Raw genomic sequence first — 21752 nt, 5'->3', positions numbered from 1 at the left:
ATGATTTACACATTTCATCAACAAAATCACACATGCTGATACGAAGCGTGACATCGGGAGGACCGAAATAGAACTCAGTCATGAGCGATGAATACATTTGTGTGGGTCACAGAGCTCTTTTTTATTCTTTTTATTTTTTTAAGAGAGCGAAATCAATCAAGCGTTTGATCACAATTATTATTTCCAGTTGAAAATAGCACTTTGTTCAAAAACACCTTCTGTAGTGAAGAGTTCATTCACACAGTGATGATTTTTTTGTGTTTGTTTGTTGTAACACGTCAGTCGGTCTGAATGACGACAAACGACAAAATAGCCAAAGTCCGTTTGTAATGACTTCAAAATAGTCTCGATGTCAGACTCCTAGTTTCTCCTAACTTTGTCCTTAATGGTCAATCTACCAAACGTTCCCGCGTACGGCCGTGGGTGGGCGCGGGTGTGTGTTCCCGCTCCTGTTAAAAAGCAATATGCTCCCAGCAAGTGACGCTGACCTGCCCAGTGGGTATTGTCTATTGCCAGTTGCTGATGTGTGTCGCTGTTGTTGTTGTTGTGTGTGTGTACGTACAAAGGCTGCTGACAGGTAATTGGCATCCCACTCGGGTGCAATCGCAAGGTCATGGGCCCGCACCGCAAACGGCTTCAGTCAGTAAGTGGTGATTGTTTTGGTAAAAGGTCCAAACCCCTTGGGCGAAAAGGCTAACAAGAGCGCAAACAACTTGTCTTCAAACAGGATGCAAACTTGTGAGATTTTTTTTCTTAGAGGTCGTGGGGGCAGGATTTTACTTTTTTTTTGTTGACACTTTTAGTTTGGAGCAATTTTAGTTGATACTAAAGTAGTGATAGATGTTAAATCCAAACTAAATCGATTTAGTCATCATTTTTTGGAGTGACAAATACGGCTTATACGCGAGAAAATACGGTAGCTATGCTAAACATAATGGCATAATATTACAAAAAAAAAAATTGGAGTGATAAATACGGCTTATATGTGAGAAAATACAGTACCCTATTTTCACGACTATAAGGCGCACATAAGTCTTAAATTTTCTCCAAAATAGACAGGGCGCCTTATAATCCAGTGACTATTTAGGGCTTTTGATTCAGTTCTTTTAATCCAATTTTAAAAAAATATATCTAAATATTAGATCTAAAATGGTCCGGCCCACATGAAATAGAGTTGACGTTAATGCGGCCCGCGAACCAACCCAAGTTTGACACCCCTGCTCTACGTAATGAACCTGCCACATTTCACAGTAGCATAAACAAAGGATAACTGCGCGGCCAGCGTGAAAAAGGCTACACACACACACACACACACACACGTCCTCCTACCCGTCGATAGAAAAGTAAGTGACTCTTTCTCCAGATATTTTTAGATATGGATTCATTTCATTGGGCGAGATAAGATGGCAGTAGTAGGACGGATAAATAAGTAAATAGGACATGGTGCGAAAAACAGGAGGCTAGTTTGGCCCTGGGCACATCCATTGATGCGGCGGAGATAGAGATGCCTTTCATCGTTGCTTCTCAACAGCCAGCGCATCAAATTCCACAACTGTCAGTCGACTACTCCGAACGGGGGTGCTGTTAACTTAGATGGGTTGCGTTTTCTTTGCGCCAAATCTCATTTGTACTCCGGTGAGACGTTAAATCATTTGGAAAAATTAAAAAACATCATTGGGAACTATAGACTGATAACAATTCGATCTGTGAAACCGAAATATTTCTTCTTCCGTTTGGAATTCAGAGAAACTAACAATTGACCACATCGCTAAGTTGTGTAATACCCATAATGCAACACTATTACAGCAAATGTCAAACAAAACTGAGCATTATTATCCTGGTCAACAATAGCATAACATCCATATATGCAAATTCCATAGTATAATGTGAACACTTGAAATACAGTTTTGAACTTTTGGTGGGTGTGGCTTATTGTCCCCAAATGACAGGTAAAAAGTTATATTATTAATTTGAAAAATATTATTGATGAACTCACCAACGCATCACGGTACCTTAGTGGTTAGCACGTCGCCTCACAGTTCTGAGATGAAGGCTTCAATCCTGTGCAAGTTCTCCCCTGCTTCATGCGTGGGTTTTCTCCGGGTATTCCAGTTTTCTACAATAAAACAACAAATATGAGAGACTGGCTAAACAAGCCAAATAGTCCTTATATACGTAGTCCATGATTGTCCATAAGTGTCCATGATTGGTCATTTGTCTCTGTGTCGTGTGAGCCACTGGTCTTACACATTTCACACTAAGAAATACACACACATCATTGAAATCCTCAAGACATAACGTACCTGTCAACCTCGGTCAATTGCTCCCCTGAAAAATGATTGCAATTCCTCTTATTAAGCGATAAAAAAAACGTACAAATACAATGCAGCACACATTTACTCACATAGGGCGCACTTAAGTCTCAAATTTTCTCCAAAGTGGACTCAGTGGCCAATCAGTAGGCACTCAATTCAAGATTGTGTAGATGTCGCTGTATGAAGCTGATAGCTTGACTGTCTGGGTACATTGCTTGCTGACGCGCTATATTTATACAGTGAAAAGGCACGTGCGCATATCATGCTAAAAGCATGACAATATTAGCAGTCGACAATGACGTTTTCGTCTGCTACCAGTGACCAAGACGATCCGGATTAGAGCCGAAATGGGTAAAACCAGATCGGTTTAAAAAAAAAAAATACTTATGAAAAAAAATGTAATAAAAAAAATCCCGTACAAAAGTTGTTATACGGCGTACACAATTTGAAATGATCATAGAACGTATAAAATACGGGAAAAATGTATAAGTTGACAGGTGTACATACCATAATGACCAAGTAATTAGAATCAGATCCAAATTAGTTTACTAACCGAATCGATTTGCTGCGAGATCTCCAAATTCAAATGCTTTGGCAGCAAATTAGAACATATCTCCTAAGCCACATGTGTCAAAGTGGCGGCCCGGGGGTCAAATCCGGCCCGCCGAATCATTTTGTGTGGCCCGGGAAAGTAAATCATGAGTGCCGACTTTCTGTTTTAGGATCGAATTAAAATGAAGAGTATAGATGTATATTAAATTTCCTGATTTTCCCCCTTTTAAATCACTAATAGTAATTTTTTAATCCATTTTTTCTGTGTTTTTAGTTCAAAAATCATTTTGTAAAATCAAAAAATATAAAAAAAGCTAAAATAAACATTGTTTTATATCTATAAAAACTATATTCAGGGCTTTTAATCCAGTTTCTTTTAATCCATTTATTTAAACAAAAATCTAAATATTATATCTAAAATGGTCCGGCCCAAATGAAATCGAGTTGACGTTAACACGGCCCGCGAACCAACCCGAGTCTGACACCCCTGTCCTAAGCGAAATCAACGGTTATTTTACGTTTCGTCGTAACCCAACGTTCGCACGACCTACCCGCTCATCCCAAAACAGCTGTTGTGATTAGCGGCGGTGCGAATGACGGGATCGTCGTCCTGACGAGACGGGCCGTCAACACTCTGTCAACAGCTGAAACATGAAGACCATTAAGACACAATTACAACGCGTTAGCGTGCCTTGGATGTCTCAATTACAGACACTGCGCTACTGGTCTTTTTTTACACCCACATCAAGTATAATGATATCAGGTATTGTCTTGACACCCACCCTATTAATTGCTGACATTGTCATTTATCCCTCTGCTCATTAAGCAGGCATGATTTATAGCCACACGCTACTGTGGTAACAGGATTTTATCGTGTCGTCCATAGAAACAGCGTGTGTATTCTTTCAATCAGAGTAGATTAACATGGCCTTGATATATGAGCAACATTAGGCAAGAGCGGAGCAGATGGCCAATACAGTGCACTATTATGACAATTACACAGGCCGAGTACTTTTTCATCCCGTGTTTTCTTGCTTACGGATCCATTCTTTTAATGTGCCAAGATGCAGCCGTTTTAATCACTGCTCATAGAGATGGATATATCTTTCTCACGTGCCATTTGTTTGCCATTTTATAATGGACAGCTTATAAAATGCAAGTCCTTGGAGGTCTCGGCGGTTGCATTTATTTCCATTCGTTTTAATTGACAAAATATATTGGAATGCTTGAAGGGATATCCAAAAAAACATATTGCCTGGACATCAACATTGTACATTATGCATTTAATACATTGCACATTATGGCTTTTATACATTACTTAGCTGGTAGCCTTATTTCCGCGTGGCGTTTGTGGCACGTTGTGAAAATTACGACTCGATTAGGTCACAAAAGCGGTTAATAAAAAGTTAAATCTCACCTTTGAAAAAGCAAACATTGAGCAGCGAGACTAAAGAGCAACGCCATGCTATGCTATTCAACTAGCATCTGTTAGCGTTTAGCAGGTGGATTTAATTAACACACGTTAAAGTCAACATAAAAGATATAAAAACATACTCACAAGTCAGATAGCTCTTACGTCGAAATGTCGAGTTGCAAAAGATCGTATTGTGTATGATTTCGTTTTGTAAAATGCAAATTAAATAGAACTTAAATGAGCTTGGTGGACGTTTGTCTACTTGCGCCATTGATTTGAAACCCGGAAGTAGTAAAAGCCACGTGATGCAAAGATGGAAAAAAAATAAAAGCTGGGCGATGAACGACGATTACTTAATTGGTAATACGAATTAAGTGTACAATTAACGCTTGCTTTTTTAACGTGTCTTCTAGGCTCTTGGCGTATATAATTAACCATCATTGTGTCAAGAACCCAACTTTAAGCCATTAAAAACATCTTTGCACAGCACACATGATTTTGTTTTGAAAGACATTTTATTTAGACTCCATCAAAATAAATGAAAATCTGTCAGCAAGTCCAGTTGAAACAACAAAGATAAAACTGCTGTATTTTGGCAAATTTAACTCTTTGAAGAAACGCTGGGCAAATGGAAAGACACACCAGGATTGGTCACTGATGCAGTGATTATGGTGGTATCTGAAACCCATAGATCTTGAGAAAAGCGATAATTATTTATTTCTTTGAAATGTATTCGCTGTTAGAAAAACAAGTCGTTATAGAAAAATAAAATTAAGACTTAGTTGCCATTGACGATTTGCTGGTCATGCTTGATCTCATTTGGGTTGCGGGTGAGTTGGAGCCCTAACTAAAGCATGCTGACTTTCTATGAGGGAAGAAGGGTAAAGCGTGTGGATTGGTCGCCAGTCAATCAGAGAATCATTTAAAGTCACATTCACACCACAGTACAATTATCCTGAACTTCAAAACAATGAAAGTCCGCTTGAATGTTTAACACTAGGTAGAATACGTTGACAATATTATCATACTCGCACATTGATTAATGTTATGCATGTTTCAGAGCGATGAATCTAAATAGCAATTCTCATCCAGTAGATGGCATTAGATTCATAATTAACCTGAGTGTCCACTTTTTTCTGACTTATTTCCTTAAAAAGTGTCCAGTGAGGTTATTTCAAATGTCAAAAATATATACCTGAGCTCAACAAAACATGGGAAACACTGTTTCTAAACGAGTGACACTGATAAGTTGCTTTACAACATTAAGACGACTCAATTTATCTCAAAGAACAATGGCAACTGCAAAGAAAACCTGAACAATATTTTACAATAGAAAATAGGTTCGTCTATGCTATAAAATCTGACAAATTGTATCCTTACACCTCAATACGAGGCTTTATTCTTTTTTTAAAACAAGAATGTTTTCTCTAATGGTCGTGGAAACCCGGCATGGGAAAAGGCCTGGCGAAGGCTTCCACGCGATGGCGCAACTCGGCGATACGTGCCACCGTCTCGTGGTCTTCCAGAAGGAAGTTCTTAAAGTCTTGCAACTTTCCTGCGAGGAGACATGAAGAGTTAAAAAAGCTACACCGACGCAGGCCATGCAACGTGATTGGTCGGCAATTCGCGGCCATCCATTGCGATGCGTTCCTCTGCCCTCACCTGTCTTTTTCTTCACGTCCAATGCGATCTTAAAGCCCTCGTCCATGAGCTCCACGACCTGCACAAAGTCAGCTTCTTTGAACTGACGCGAGGTCAGAGCTGGAGCGCCTGCGATACACGAAAAGAAGAAAATACATCGAAATAAAGTCCCTTTTTTTCCTTGCTTCTGGAGCCAAACACTATCAGTGTATGAGTAAGGATGCATTACAAGTCAACATGGAGAGGTAAAGATCTAGCTTTGATATTATGCTAAAAAGAAAAAAAAATGGGGCCGAATAAATGTGGTGCTTGTGAACTTCCTGGAAGATGATTAAAAAGTTAAACATATTTAATTAATCATGCACTGCAGCGCTCATGGCTTAATTGGTAGCTGACTCATTTCCATATGCGTGCATGATTTTTTTTTTTTTTGTACTTTGAAACCAAACAAGCAAACAAAATTATTATACGGAGATGCTGTGAAGCCCGAGATGAATATGACTAAGATATTTCGCCTCATCTTATTACTGTAGAGTTCTAAGTTTATTTTTGCTTTTAACTTTTACAATGTCAAAAGAAGAAAAAAAATTGTCGTCCTTACCAAGCCGGAGTCCACCGGGGGTCAGGGCGCTCTTGTCGCCAGGGCAGGTATTTTTATTGGCCGTGATGGAGACCAGCTCCAGCACCCTTTCGGCCCGGGCGCCGTCGATACCCTTGGGCCGGAGATCCACCAGGACTAAGTGGTTTTCGGTTCCCCCTGAAGCAAGTAATCAAGTTAGCATTAAAATGATTTTTATTTTTATTTATTTTTTTAAACAAATTTGTTGTTGAATGCAGAACAAAAACAACCATCAATAACATTGTAAAATGAAATGTCTTGAATAAAATCTTTTACCACGTGTCTCAACCCCCTACTTGTGCTGTAAGCCCCCCAATACAGTGGTACCTCTACATACGATCTTAATTCGTTCTGGGACTGAGCTCGTATGTCGATCTTCTCATAACTCAAGCGAACGTTTCCCATTGAAATGAACTAAAAGCAAATGAATTTGTTCCAACCCTCTGAAAAAACGTTTTATTTCTTCTAATTCGCCATCTATTAACAAAGTAACACATAACTAGTGGTTTAATAGTAATACAATGTTTTTAATACAACTAAAATTAGACGCATTTCGCGGAGGATACTACACAGGCGGACATAGAAGCAGGCAACGCACTCGTAACCGAACAAACAAATTTAAATTAACTTGGATTAATATATGCAGACACACTCAAACATACGTTTAATGTAACTTTACAGAAAACTGAATTCTAATTTTGTTTTACATTTTTATACCTTCTGGCTGGGTTAGCTGTTTGCCACGCCTCCACCCTCACATTCGCTATCGATGGGCTGTTTGCTGTTGTATTCCCTTCAAAATATTCCGAAAATGATGCAAACAAATGTCCTCACAATAGGATAACGCACGACCACTTGCCAACGAGAAGTAGTTTTGAATGAGCGATCGCGGGAGATAACAGACTAAGGAAGGAATAACACTGAAAAAATGCAACAGCTCAGCCTACCCACGTATTGATTGTAGGTAATGAAGTTTTAATCTGAGAAAGGGTGCCATTGGCTATCGGTGTTGTGTGCACGAGTATACTTCATTACCCAGAAAGCCCTCTTTTTGCCCGTGCATGCGCGTTGTGCGTTTTCTGGTCCATGTGTAGGCGAAAGAAATGGTTCAGTGCTCGTAGATTTCTGTTATACACGAAAGAGATGCGGGGAAAAAAGACAGTGCGCTACAATGATAAACAGCCTCTCATGTCATGGCCACCTGGCTTTCTCGCATCTCGAAATTTTCATCGTATCTTGAGCATCTCGTAGGTAGAGCTGCTCGTATGTAGAGGTACCACTGTACAAATAACTTTACACCACTAAACAAAGGCAAAATCATTCTCATGCATTATTCCGGTTGAATAATTCTTGCAAAACGTCCACGCTGTCATTCCAAAAGAGCTTACCTGATACCAGAGTGTAGCCTTTGCTTAGCAGTGCGCTAGCCATGGCCTTTGAGTTCTTGATAACTTGGGCAATGTACTCTTTGAACATAGGAGATTGACTCTGAAATCACAACAACGGCGAGATTGTTAAACATCAAAGACATATCATTAATAGCTAATCATTTTTACAACTTAATCTTTACCTGCCGGAGGGCCACGGCGACACCGGCGATGGCGTGATTGTGAGGACCGCCCTGCAGTGAGGGGAAGACTGAGAAGTTGACCTTGTCCTCCAGGTCGTACAGGATCTCCTTGCCCTTCTTGTCCACCGAGCGGACGCCCTTGCGGTAGAAGATGAGCCCCGCCCTGGACAGATAAAAGGCAGGATAAATGAGGCAAATATTTCGAGGGAGCCAATTGGTTTGTTACCTGGCCCCTCGGAGGGACTTGTGCGTGGTGGACGTGACCAAGTCGGCGTGTTCGAATGGAGACGGGATGGCTTTTGCCGCCACCAGGCCGCTGATGTGAGCCATGTCGGCTAGCATGTAAGCTTTGATGTCAGTACACAGCTAAGAAAGACAAAAAAAACATTTCAACATGACACTCAAGTTGAAAACGTTACTCTTTCAGTACCACTAACAATGGATGTCCAATCATGTTGGTGTACAGCACATGTGTCAAAGTGGCGGCCCGGGGGCCAAATCTGGCCCGCCGCATCATTTTGTGTGGCCCGGGAAAGTAAATCATGAGTGCCGACTTTCTGTTTTAGGATCAAATTAAAATGACGAGTATAGATGTATATTAAATTTCCTGATTTTCCCCCTTTTAAATCAATAATTGTATTTTTTAAAATATTTTTTGTTTGTTTTTAGTTCAAAAATCATTTTGTAAAATCTAAAAATATATAAAAAAGCTAAAATAAACATTGTTTTAGATCTATAAAAAAACTGAATATTCAGGGCTTTTAATCCAGTGCTTTTAATCTATTTATTAAAAAAAATCTAAATATTATATCTAAAATGGTCCGGCCCACGTGAAATCAAGTTGACGTTAAAGCGGCCCGCGAACCAACCCAATTCTGACACCCCTGGTGTACAGTTAGCATGTCCACCCAAGGCATTTAAATGAGATCAAGTGTATTTAGCAATCAGCGTTATTTTAAGGGACCCACAAAACAAATAATATGCCAACCTGGGACTCGTCTTTGCCAACATTCATGGAGAGGAGGCACTCGAAATAAGCAAATTGCGAGAATGCAAACGACTTTCTGGTGAGGGATCAGAGCGCCGCAACCTTTTAGCGCTCTGGCAAAAATGTGCCTTATCATGAAAATCTGTCCCATCTTAACTAGATCACAACATGTTTGTTTTTGGGTCCTCTGGTGATGATGGCCGTCTGCTAAAGGGTTGGGATGTGTGTGTGTGTGTGTGTGTGTGTGTGTGTGTGTGTGTGTGTGTGTGTGTGTGTGTGTGTGTGTGTGGCTGCGTATTCATGTGTGGGTGTCGTTTCAAAGGCCATCCAGGTAATGACACTGAAAATCTGTCCTGGGGTCCGCCAGTTTGTGCCATAAAACAGTGAACGATTCCACGGAGACTCGCTAGTAGGAGGTGGAGAGATATGGCTTTACTTCAGGTGTAGTGGCAGAGCCGTTATGGATCTTAATAATGGTGGGACACTCCATCTGATGGCGCCTTGCTAAAGTGGAGATGTGCACCCGAGACAAATCAGTGGGTAGGTTGGAGTAAAAAAAAAAAAGATGACAAGCTCTTTGGAAGTACTTTCAAGAGTGAAGTGTGGTTTAAAGTTACTCTGAGTGTCTGCTTTCTCTCTAATTTGGTCGAACTGAGAATAAGATAATGGATATTGTTGTGTGTGTGAGAAAATCAATTCTAACGTCAAATTTAACCTCAAATGAAAATGAATGATTTGGTGTATTTAATGGAATTGTTGCTGTCGTTAATTTTAAGATGTCCTGTCCACGAGCATTGTGAATTAAAATAATACAAAGTGCACAACACAAATAAGCACTAGTATTCCATTGGGAAAGAATGGGCCAATTAGAAAGCTGAATGAAATGATTAAAAGGTTTATACAAAAAGCCATCACAAGGAATGCTGGGAATTCCAAAGTCATTTCCACTTTTATCTCTCTCCAACTACCTCTCCCAACCCATGCTTGACGTGTGTATTAAAAATCCTTAGCAATACGAGTGTTTTAAAAAATAAAAAGGCTTTAGTTAACATATATGGTGAATGGCGGATAGTGTTTATTTTTCCTCACATGGCAGTCCACTTTAATTCCGAACCTTTCACCGTATATCACAGGTGACAAAGTGGCGGCCCGGGGGGCAAATCTGGCCCGCCGCATCATTTTGTGTGGCCGGGGAAAGTAAATGATCAGTGCCAACTTTCTGTTTTAGGATCAAATTAAAATGAAGAGTATAGATGTATATTAAATTTCCTGATTTTCCCCCTTTTAAATCAATAATTGCAATTTTTAATCCATTTTTTCTTTGTGTTTTTAGTTCTAAAATCATTTAGTAAAATCTAAAAATATATAAAAATATTTTCTGTTTTCCACTTTAATATTGAACATAATTAAAGAACAATTTGGTTTCCTTTTGAAATGAAAAATAAATGATTAAATAAATGATTTTCCCTTACTAAGAAAAAAACCTCAAAGCTCAAATAAACATTGTATTAGATCTATAAAAAATGGAATATATAGGGCTTTTAATCCAGTTCTTTTAATCCATTTATAATAAAAAAATCTAAATATTATATCTAAAATAGTCCGGCCCACATGAAGTCAAGTTTACGTTAAAGCGGCCCGCGAACCAAACCGAGTCTGACACCCTTGCCGTATATGATCTGAAGCTAACTTTGACACACCAGCAGCTGGATAGAGGAGAACAAAATGCCTAAGAGACACAAGGTCAAGGGCAGGTGTGGTGCGTACCTTCTTGATGCGAGCGTAGTCAATGAGCCGGGCGTAGGCGCTGGTGCCGGCGATGATGAGGCGGGGCCGGAACAGCTTGGCCGTCAGCTCCAGCTGGTCGTAGTCGATGAGTCCTGTCGAAGGCTGAGGGGCGCAGGAGCGTTCATGAGGAGCAAAAAAAAAGAAGAAAAAAATGCAGGGATGAGGGAAGGAGATTTAGCAGAGAAGTTGGAAAGTAACCAGATTAAATTACACAAAGAAAGAGCGAGGTGGGGAGGAAAAAAGTTAGCTATCTCTAGCGCCGTTGCAAACAACATCAAAGAGAGATTACTTCTATTCGACGTGGCTACGTTTTAAGTAACTCGGCTACCTTAAAAGAAGGATGACATTTATTTTAAAAGAAAAATTTGGACAAAGTAGAGCAACCCAAATGTAACCTTTGAGGATTTCATTTCACTGGAGACTGTGCACGTTTATTGGAAAAAAAGTCAAATTAGGAGAAATGTCCGGCTCTGTTGAGTTTGAGAAAAAAAACGGGCAAGCGAGAGATGAAGTGAGACAAGTGGAAAGAGGAACGCTCTATTTAGGCAATCTGATCATCTCCCATCTGCAGAGCACATCTCGGGCTGCGCCCCTCGCTCTATCAAGCTGACCAGTGTGAGGAGGACAGAGCTGGCGGTGATGGTCGGCATGTCGATTTCCCATTATCTCTCCCACAGAGAGGTCCCGGCCTGCCCATGCATCACAAAGCTTAGGCGGGGTTGATTCTCAGTGCCATCAGAGAAATGCCTTGATGGACTCAAGATGCCACGATAGGGATTCATTCCATTGGTCATCTCAACGCTCATTAATAATCAGACATTTTATCGATGCAGGTACTATTTCAGCCAAACTAATGTGACTATCTCAGATTTCCCGCCCTTCCTTGTGACATTGTTTTTAGCCATTATCCCATGCAACTGTGTTCATATATTACTTGTTGGCAGACTATGCCACACTGAAAATGTTACGAAAACTGCATTTCCACTTACTGTATTTTCTCGCATATTAGCCGCCTCCGCGTATAAATTTATTATTACAGTTAATTGTTTTGATGAATTTCATTCATAGACGTCAAAATTAATTTGTCGTGTTATGCCGTTTCGTCGTTGTCACCTTGCGGTCTCACGCATGTCAAGTCTAATTTGTGCGGACATAAGCCGTACCGTATTTTGCCGTTTAATATACCCGGGTATATTAAATGATTTTTGCTTTTTTCCCATTTGTGTGCCATTTAATATACCCCTGCCGTTTAATATACCCGGGTATATTAAATGATTTTTGCTTTTTTCCCATTTGTGCGCCATTTAATATACCCCTGCCGTTTAATATACCCGGGTATATTAAATGATTTTTGCTTTTTTCCCATTTGTGCGCCATTTAATATACCCCTGCCGTTTAATATACCCGGGTATATTAAACGGCAACTCAGCTTTTTTTTGGCAAGATTTGTATCGTGTTCATGGGGGCATAATTATAGATACTCAAGTTCATTAAAATTCCAACCAAACGTTCGGGGACCAAACGTCCGGGGACCAAACGACTTTCGACAAAACGTCCTAGTACCGTGAGAAGATTGGTTACTTGCATTTGTATCCATCTTTCTGATTATCATAGCTTTAGGAGATTCAAGCAATACGTAGAGGGTAAAGTGAGGTCTGCTTACGTTCAGTTTGTAGGGCATGGACTCAAAATAGATGGAAGTAGCCGAGATCCTCTTCACATCTGACATGTAGCCATGGGTCAAACTGTTGCACAGTAAAACACATCACATCAAGTTTATACCAATGGAAAAAAAGATATTTCCTATCATGTTTTCAAGGGGTTAAACGTCTAAAGTACTGACTGTCCTCCATCCGGAAGGTCAAGACCCATGATGCGGTCGTGGGGGTTGAGGACGGCAGTGTAGACGGCGAAGTTGGCAGGAGATCCCGAGTAAGGCTGGACATTGACGCCCCACTTGGCGGGATCCAGGTCGAATGCTTCCAGGGCTCGCTTTTGGCACAGGAGCTCAATTTGATCCACCACTTCTGCTCCTCCATAATATCTGTGAAAAGAAGAGAAAACGAGAAACGGGTTAGAACTGGCAGTCGACGATTTTGTTTCAGTTTGGCGATCAGTCGCCACCGGACTCTCCCAGTCCAAATGGATTGGATATCTATCACTGTCGATAGCAGCGAGTTAATTCCATTTGTATACTAGTGTTTACGCATGTAATTACAACACTAAGAGGATGGTACGCACTTAGCTGACACGCACGCTCACCTTCTCCCAGGGTAGCCTTCAGAGTATTTGTTGTTCAGACAGGAGCCCTGAGCCTCCAGAGCAGCTCGGCTGCAAAAATTCTGCCGTGAGAACACATAAAGCACACCGATGAATTGCATGACAACAGAGGCCGGCGAGGACAGCAAATTAAAGTGGGTTAGGCAATAAGAGCCAAGTCATATATTTTTTTAGAACTTACAGAGTCCGATGGACAGCAAAAGTTGGTGTTTTCGCAATCTTTTTTACTTTGCCTTAAAAAAACATCACTTACTGATATTAACTTAAACACTGACTGGTGATTTTAATCAATCAGTAGTCAATCAAGTCAACCATAAATCAAATAGGTTTTTCTGCTGTGAAATTTTGTTTTGGCAGTACAACCAAAATGAGCAAAAATCATTTATGGCAAGGGTATCAGACTCGGGTTGGTTCACGGGCCGCTTTAACGTCAACTTGATTTCACGTAGGCTGGACTATTTTAGATATTATATTTAGATTTTTTTTTATTTTTTATAAATGGATTAAAATAACTGGGTTAAAAGCCCTAAATATGCCATTTTTATAGAATACAATGTTTATTAGAGCTTTTTTTCTTAGTAAGGGAAAATCATTTATTTAATCATTTGTTTTTCATTTCAAAAGGAAACCAAATTTTTCTTTAATTATGTTCAATATTAAAGTGGAAAACAGAATTTTTTTTATTTATTTTTAAATTTTACAAAATGATTTTAGAACTAAAAACACAAAGAAAAAAATGGATTAAAAAATTGCAATCCTTGATTTAAAAGGGGGAAAATCAGGAAATGTAATATACATCTACACCTATCATTTTAATTTGATCCAAAAACACAAAGTCGCCACTGATTTACTTTCCCGGGCCACACAAAATGATGCGGTGGGCCAGATTTGTCCCCCGGGCCGCCACTTTGGCACACGTGATTTATGGCTTGTAGATGCTGTCATTTAACAAGAAAAATCAGAACCTCCAAAAAGATTGTAAAAAGCACTGTCTGAAACAGGTGAAAATCAAAACAATCCTCACAAAAGCGCAAGTTGATGTGCCAAATTTCTGTTTCAAATAAAGCCTAACACGGTGAATTTGCTATATGTGTTAGTTACAAAGACCGAGACGGTGGTGGCACTTGGTGAAAAATACACCCGAGTGCCCGTCGAAGCTGCACTGCACTCTCTTCTTGCTCGCAGCGCAAAGCGTGGAGTGGGCAAAATGAAGATATCAGCCTTATCTCACACCAGAGCGCTATGGCTTTCCGCGGAGAGGCGGTCGACACATTTCGCCGAGCAGCTACCGGGGCGAGGAAAGAGCAGGCGGCAGACAAAAACCTTGTCAAATAAGATATCGCCTTCAAATGAAAATCGGACGCTGACCCGAGTTGCTTTGGTGCTAGCAAATAAACTGACCTAGAAACACTTTTCATCAACGTGGCAGTGCTTCTGAACCACCAATCAAAATCCAGCTTGAGAACTTTGACCTTTTTTCGTATCTATTTATTTATTAATGTTTACCTCTGACGCAATTAGCTCCAAGCCACGACACTGCCGGTCCTTCTCCTTCAAGAGCAGGTCCCACATCTCCGGGTCGTCCTGAGCCAGACTTTCCTGGCCCGTCCACGGCCGGTCTTCGTCCACCACGCGAGTGGCGGCGTGGGACTGTTGACCGCGTGCGCAGATACGTGCTGGGGCGCGCTGGCACAGTGGCTGTAACATAACACACACACAAAAATATCAGATATAATCATCTTGAATAATGTGTCTTTTATTTTCAGGACAGGTCTCCATTTAGAGCTTTTAACAAAACCGCTAATGTAGCTACATGAATTGAGCTCTATGATGATTACAATAGTCTAATCCTTAATTATTCATTTCTAATACCCAGCCTGATTGAATTGGACACTGGCATGTTTTCATGATAGGAATTATCAGCACGGTTGCTCATTACACTGGCATCAGCGCTTTTGCAAAGACATTTTTACAGCCCCTGTGTATATACTCAAACAGAGAAGGGATTCAGCACTTCTCTTTTATCTAATCTGGACGTGGCCAGTTTGACAACTGCAATGTTCGACCATGAGTGTTGGTGAAGACAATATAAGGACTATTTATTTTTTTAGATGGACCTGCCTTACATCACACCCCAAGCCTGAAAAACATTTTTTGATTTGAATACATGTTTACAGCTGAAAGGCTAACAAAACAGTCAATAACATGCAATTAATATGAAGTAGTAACTGTATATTCTCGCATATTAGCCGCATCCGCGTATAAGCCGCACCCTAAAAATTGCCTTAAAAATCGTTGAAAACAAGAGAGTTTTTTCACATTTTAGGCAACATACGTTTTATTTTTTTTCTTGAATTTCATTCAGACGTCAAAATTAATTTTCCTAAGCGTTTTATCTGTTTATCTTTTCTCTATTTTGAAATAAATGTCCATATCGTCCACATTGTCTTGCGTTATGGCGTTTCATCTGTCACCTTGCAGTTCCGTGCATGTCAAGTCTAATTTATGCACATATAAGCCGTACCCTTGATTCAGTCATCATTTTGTTCAGTTACAAATGTATGAAGAAAAATACGGTAATTATCAACTCACAAAATAGTCCATTGTGGCAACCCTCAATCATCTTCGTTATTCAACGTGCAAATTATACCCACGTTTTACTTACGCTTTGACTTCAAATGATATACTCCTTCCTTTTCATCTCCCCTATTGTTTTAGCAGCCATGTTTTGAAAATTGCGATTGTATTTTTTCTAAAACTGTCAGTAAGAGTTAGCACCAAGATGCATCTGGAAAGCAGTAGATACTTTAAATATCTGAATTTGAAAATCCTTAAACCCAATTCTGTTTATGTTCACACACCAAATTCTATTGAACATTTTCCTCTGTGGGCGAGAAGAAAATTATTTGAGCCAGTTGCTTTCAAGGCAACCAAAGAGGAGAAAAATGTGGGTCAGGTGTTTACAAGCCTTTGATGAATCCATCTTTGCACAGTTTTAAGACTGTTCTAAGAATATATCTAAAAACAAGGTGACCGTGCAAACGCACAATGTAAATGTCAGAAGGTTGATTGGACTCCTAACAAAGCGGCAGTCATACGTCACTTAATCAGCGGTTAAAAATGACAACTGCTGTCGAGAACACCCCCGTCGCCGTCATAGGTCGATAGTTATCGTTAGTCAGTGCGCATTGAGGTGCGAGGGACGGCCCCCCTCCAACAGTGCCATTATAAAGCAATTAAAAAGCTGGAGAGTTGGCTGAAAGTGAATACAAGAGTACACCAGCAGGCGTAGTTAATGTAGCGCACGGTGATTAGGATTTGACAAAAAGAGGGACAGCAAAGGGTTGCCTAATTTCGTGACAAGATCCATTGTGTCTAGGGCACATGTGTCAAAGTGGCGGCCCGGGGGCCAAATCTGGCCCGCCGCATCATTTTGTGCGGCCCGAGAAAGTAAATCATGAGTGCCGACTTTCTGTTTTGGGATCAAATTAAAATGAAGAGTATAGATGTATATTAAATTTCCAGATTTTTTCCCTTTTAAATCAATAATTGTAATTTTTTAAATCATTTTTTTCTGTATTTTTAGTTCAAAAATCATTTGGTAAATTCTAAAAATATATTTAAAAAAACTAAAATAAACTGTTTTAGACCTATAAAAAACTGAATATTCAGGGCTTTTAATCCAGTTCTTTTAATCCATTTATAAAAAAAAAAATCTAAATATTATATCTAAAATGGTCCGGCCCACGTGAAAGCAAGTTGACGTTAAAGCGACCAAAGTCGACCAAATGTCTATCGACGAAACGTCCGAGTACCGGTTTTAATAGGCAGTACAATTGTGTTACTTTGAAGGGAAAATCTTCAGAAAAATCTTCGCACGTGAAGTGTAGAAATATTCTGTTGTTGTTATGAAATAGGACACTTTCGTTAACGTCTACAACGCCAGCTGCTCGAAAGGCCGCTATGTTAATGACTACACTCGCACTGACATTCCCTTGCAAGTTCTAAAAGAAAACAGCTCATGATTGGACATCCTTCCCGCCTCTAGCGGTGCTCTTGCAGGTGGCGACGAGGACAACGGTGACACGCCGAGGGAGGCGGTCGGCATGTTAATGGCGAAGGTGGTCTACACTTTGCCCTGGCCTCCTGTCACCTGTGGCAGTGAAGGTAGAAAAAGGGAACGTAACCCCGACCCCATTTCCCCTACTGGGTTCTGGAGGCAGAGGAAAAGCAGGTGGGGGAGAAAAGACCTGGCCGCTTTGGCGGAGAAATCACATGGGTCGTTAAACTTTGACGAAAACTGTCCTTTGCTGTCTACGCTCCACGGCGATGGCACAGAATGCCAGCAAAACTCTTGAGCTCCCTGCTCCCGTCTCCTTGTGCCGTTAAGCAGCCGGCGCCAAGCACCGGCGTGGCCTTTTTTATTAGCTTTTCATCAAATTTGCCTCCGAGTGGAACAGGGGGCTGCTTTTTAACAAACATGGGTCAGTTCCCTGCGGTCTGCCCGCAAGCTTCGCCGCCTCATTTCCCCTTGCCGACTGACGGTGAGCCGGGATTAATTAATAATCGTGACATAAAGTCATCCGGGGAGGGCGGGGGCCAAGACACCAGCACCAAATGTGTCACACATTGAGTATTTTTAGGCAACAGATGACTCGGTCCAAGGTGAACTTGAAGAAAACTAAAAAAAAAAGGACAGGCTCTAAAATTCAACGAAACTGACTCATCACAATTGGCGTATGGCTCCTTTTTTTTAAAGGCCCACTGTTATTGAATTAGATTGGAGACCAAATAAGTTTTAGATCAAACTATGTGTTTACCTGTGTCAATTTTTTTTACTTAAAGTGAGGTTAGATTTTGAACAATCCTTTAAAAAGAATCCAAAGGTGATGGTTTTCAGGCTAATACTGCAATGCTACACCCATGGAAATAAAATTCCAACAATTCAAAACACAGTTTATTTAACAAGTGCATGTTATCTTATCTATAATCCCTATAAAGTGTGATTTATGGGTATGAGAGTGTGTGTATGTTAAGATTCTCTCGCTACATTTGTCCAAACCGTGCAACGTAAAGAGTTGAATTTTTTTATGGTGGCCAGAAACGGATGTCTGATTACTATAGACGATTCACGAGAGTGATTGAATTTTTTCACCTTCTCTAAGTGTGTAAACTCAATCTATTTGTTATTGACTTTTGGTTTGCCGGTCCCCCTGCTTGTAAAGACTATAAGTAAAAACAAAAAAAGTGTTCAAGAAAATCAAGAAAAGAATCTAAATCCAAAGATTTTTTTAAATAGCAATTTTTTTTTAGTGCAGGGCCAAATTGACAGTCAAATTTTTCATTTTCAGTTGCAATAGTAATGGACCTATGACCAAGACGATTCATTTTAAAATATATATATTTACTGATAGCACTGCTTACTTAGGTAACACAACTATCACCATTCATCAAACACACCCCTGTTTTGTTTTTCTCCAGTAACTATCCTGCTCAGTCGGGACGTGACTTAAGGCAGTCTGCCTTCCCATCACAAAAAAAAAGACTGATGGTAAGAAAACTAAAACATTCCATTCATCCTTCCCCCTGTATTATTGCTGCCCATTTTCCGAGGCGACTCTTGAGGCGAGTCAATTTTACAGATGACTGCCGTCCATCAATGGTCATACCGAACAATCAGTCGGGTGGGACAAGGGGAAAAAAATGAGGATTAGGGAGGAGGAAAGAAAGACACGTGAGGTAGGAGCAAAAGCAGAAGCATCCGTCAGTCTGACACAGTTTCCTTTGCTCTGTCAGCGGCTAATAGGAAGGCTGTCCGTTACAAATTGCTCCGTGATTCAGTCAGGACGACTGAGGGAGTCGGGATGAGCGCCGAAAAGATGTGCGCTGATGGGAGGAAAAGCCCTCGGCGGCTTCACTTGATCCGGGTCGGAGAGTTTTCAGACTGACAATCAAGACTTTAAAAACGCCAGTGAAGCCGATTGTCGAGTCACTCAGCTGTCGGCTGCCGTGGCGCACGGCCACGCAACGCTGGGCAGCATTTAAATCCGCTCACTTTTTGGGACGACTTTTCTGCACCCCAAAAGTAGAAATTTGGATGACTAGCTTACAGAATGATGCTAAATTGAGCATGTTAGTCATAAATCACTGTATTTTCTCGCAATATTAGCCACATCCGCGTATAAGCCGTCCCCTTAAAATTGCCTTAAAATCGTTGAATTTTGCAATGTCTCTCGTATAATTCACAATTGATTCACAATTTTCACCTCCGTGTTCATGGTTTTAATAGGGAGTACAAATGTGTTACTTTGAAAGGAAAATCTGAAGAAGAAAAAAAAAATAATCGCACGGTATTTCTGAGCTACTGTGTGAATCGAAAGGATCGTCTGCTGGATTGGACATTCCTAAAGGGTGTTGCCTGCACATAGACAGATTCAAAAAGGAAGTCATGTGGGCAGTACAACCAGGAAGTGTGTCAGTAGTGGTCTAGTTTGTTATCCCTAGATAAGATGGAAGATACGTTTTTTTTCTTCTTCTTGAATTTCATTAATATTTTTATCTATTCTTTATTTTGAAATAAATGACCGTATCGCTACATTGTCTTGCGTTATGGCGTTTGGTCTTTATCACCTTGCAGTTTCGTGCATGTCAAGTCTAATTTGTGCGCATATAAGCCATACCCTTGATTCAGTCATCATTTTTTTAGCGACGTAAATGCGAGAATATACAGTATTTAACCTATTCAGCTTGAGATGAAAATGCAATTTTGTTCATTTTACATTATGGCAAAACAGAATGTCATTTTGTGGAGTGAACCTTAACGATACGAGGACCTCACCTTACCAGTTTTTCACGGTAGCATCGTCACGAGTCTCGTCATGGGAGCGAAATCTTACCGTATGAGTGACGTTTCTAACTGCATCTCAATCACTGGTGGTAAGAACTTACCAGAAGCACGTGAATTGGACAACTTATTTGTAAATTTGTCATCACATGATAGTTTAGAGTAGGCTATCACGGGTTACTCAAAGAAAACGGCAACTTCTGTTCTGCAATTAAGAAAGTACTGCAAGCCAAACCTGCCAATCTAAGCGTTGGTAAAGCTTTTTGTGCTTACGTATATTGGTGTACACAAAAACATTTGCGTATTGACATTTTAATACAGCCTACTCTCATTCATAAACCACCCTTTGATAGATAGAGATAGAATTGAAAAAAATGTATGCTCCAAGTTGGGCTTTGTTGTCATGGAAAAAATTTAATTACAATGAATTAAACCTTTTAACTTGATTTCCTCTAATTCGATTCAGAGGAAAGATTTGCTTGCCTGACTCATAAACTTAAAAATTGCTGCAACAAGGAAAACTAAATATAAGGTAGAAGAATCTTAAGTATAGATCAACAAGAACCATGGCGCATTTTCACAATGTGTCAAATCCTTATGTGCACGTTCACCACTTGTGAGAAATGAACAACTCCAACATAAACAATAAAGGTTTTAAGCACACGCACACACAATTTCAAATACAAAAATCTGCCAGGCCGTTAAAAATCTGCCCTAAGCGTACCACTTTTTTTTACCATAGCTATAAAATCACGGGCTGACAACAACCCTTGTAACTTATTTCTTTACCTCACTTCATTTTTATTGTATATAAATATATTTATGACTACTTATTAATGTGTGCACTTTATGGCAGAGCTTTAAATCTCCTTGTACATATAATGACACTAAAAACATTCAATACAATTAAGGTTTGTGTCCTCTAATCACCCCAAACAGCCTTTTTGACTTACATAACCAAACTTGGTTGTTAATATTTACTAGGTTACCTTGGAGTTGTTGTTTTTTTCCTTTTTCTTTTTTTTACACGCTCATTTTGCACTTTGGAACCATAATTGAGGCCAAAGACAAAACATTGATAAACCTTGGTAGGGTATATCTAGGTGAAAACGTGGGTTAAGTTAAATATTGACTTTAAATTGTAGATTTTTGATATTTTTTTTTTTTTTTAACACCTGAAATATTCCCCTTTAGATTAAGTTCCATTCAAACCCAACAGCGGCTCTCATGATGAAACTAAGCAGTGACTGTTGCATCATTGCAGCAGCCACACTCACATAATACACTCTCTGGCTAGCTTGGCACGCCAATTTCAAACCGTGTCAGAACGAAAAGCCATAAAAACACAGCATATTTCAATGAATGAGTGGAATTTAAAATTGTACGATAAGAAAAAAAAACAAGCAGGTGGTTACGTATCACCTCATTACACGGGAAGGCAGCTCGCAATGTACTGCAAGCTAGCAAGCGACGTGCTGACAAAGTGGACAAACTCGTTGCCAAAAAATGTCATTAAAACGCTTTGTCATGGATTCACTTACCCGGGACATTTGTCTCAAGGCGAAGGACAGCATTTTTGCAGTTTTTCCGTGCCGGTAAGGAAGAAGCAGCTCAGCCTGCAACCACACGGGTGTCACACGCACTCCGAAAAGGGGGCCGAGCGAGTGTTCGGCAACGGATGCTGACGTCACCCAGCTTCACGAAAGGCATGACGGGAAACGGAGTTCTCTTCCGAGAACTT

The 21752-nt window shown here is 40.2% G+C and overlaps 1 protein-coding gene across 1 annotated transcript; it reads right to left on the bottom strand.

Annotated features, from left to right (window-relative positions):
- Positions 1 to 4777: 4777 nt before the first annotated feature.
- On the bottom strand, positions 4778 to 21721 carry shmt2 (serine hydroxymethyltransferase 2 (mitochondrial)). Its single transcript, XM_077603138.1, has 12 exons — positions 21553 to 21721; positions 14674 to 14865; positions 13150 to 13229; positions 12731 to 12931; positions 12551 to 12632; positions 10867 to 10989; positions 8338 to 8477; positions 8112 to 8274; positions 7930 to 8029; positions 6524 to 6679; positions 5944 to 6051; positions 4778 to 5836 (listed from the first exon to the last, which is right to left on the bottom strand). The coding sequence occupies exons 1-12, from the start codon at positions 21583 to 21585 to the stop codon at positions 5709 to 5711; spliced, it is 1506 nt and encodes a 501-aa protein (XP_077459264.1). The 5' UTR covers positions 21586 to 21721; the 3' UTR covers positions 4778 to 5708.
- Positions 21722 to 21752: the final 31 nt, after the last annotated feature.

Source organism: Stigmatopora argus, chromosome 6, assembly GCF_051989625.1.
Source record: "Stigmatopora argus isolate UIUO_Sarg chromosome 6, RoL_Sarg_1.0, whole genome shotgun sequence".
Classification (NCBI taxonomy): domain Eukaryota; kingdom Metazoa; phylum Chordata; class Actinopteri; order Syngnathiformes; family Syngnathidae; genus Stigmatopora; species Stigmatopora argus.
The sequence above is the reverse complement of the archived record's forward strand: the minus strand, read 5'-3'. Positions and strand labels throughout refer to the sequence as shown.

Bases quoted from the DNA above. Each gene is read 5' to 3' on its own strand.
- shmt2 (XM_077603138.1), bottom strand. From the start codon at position 21,585: ATGCTGTCCTTCGCCTTGAGACAAATGTCCCGG. The intron at 8,478-10,866 runs GTACGCACCACA...TGTCTTTCTTAG, and splicing joins ACTACGCTCGCATCAAGAAG to CTGTGTACTGACATCAAAGC. The intron at 5,837-5,943 runs GTGAGGGCAGAG...GTCTCCTCGCAG, and splicing joins GGACGTGAAGAAAAAGACAG to GAAAGTTGCAAGACTTTAAG.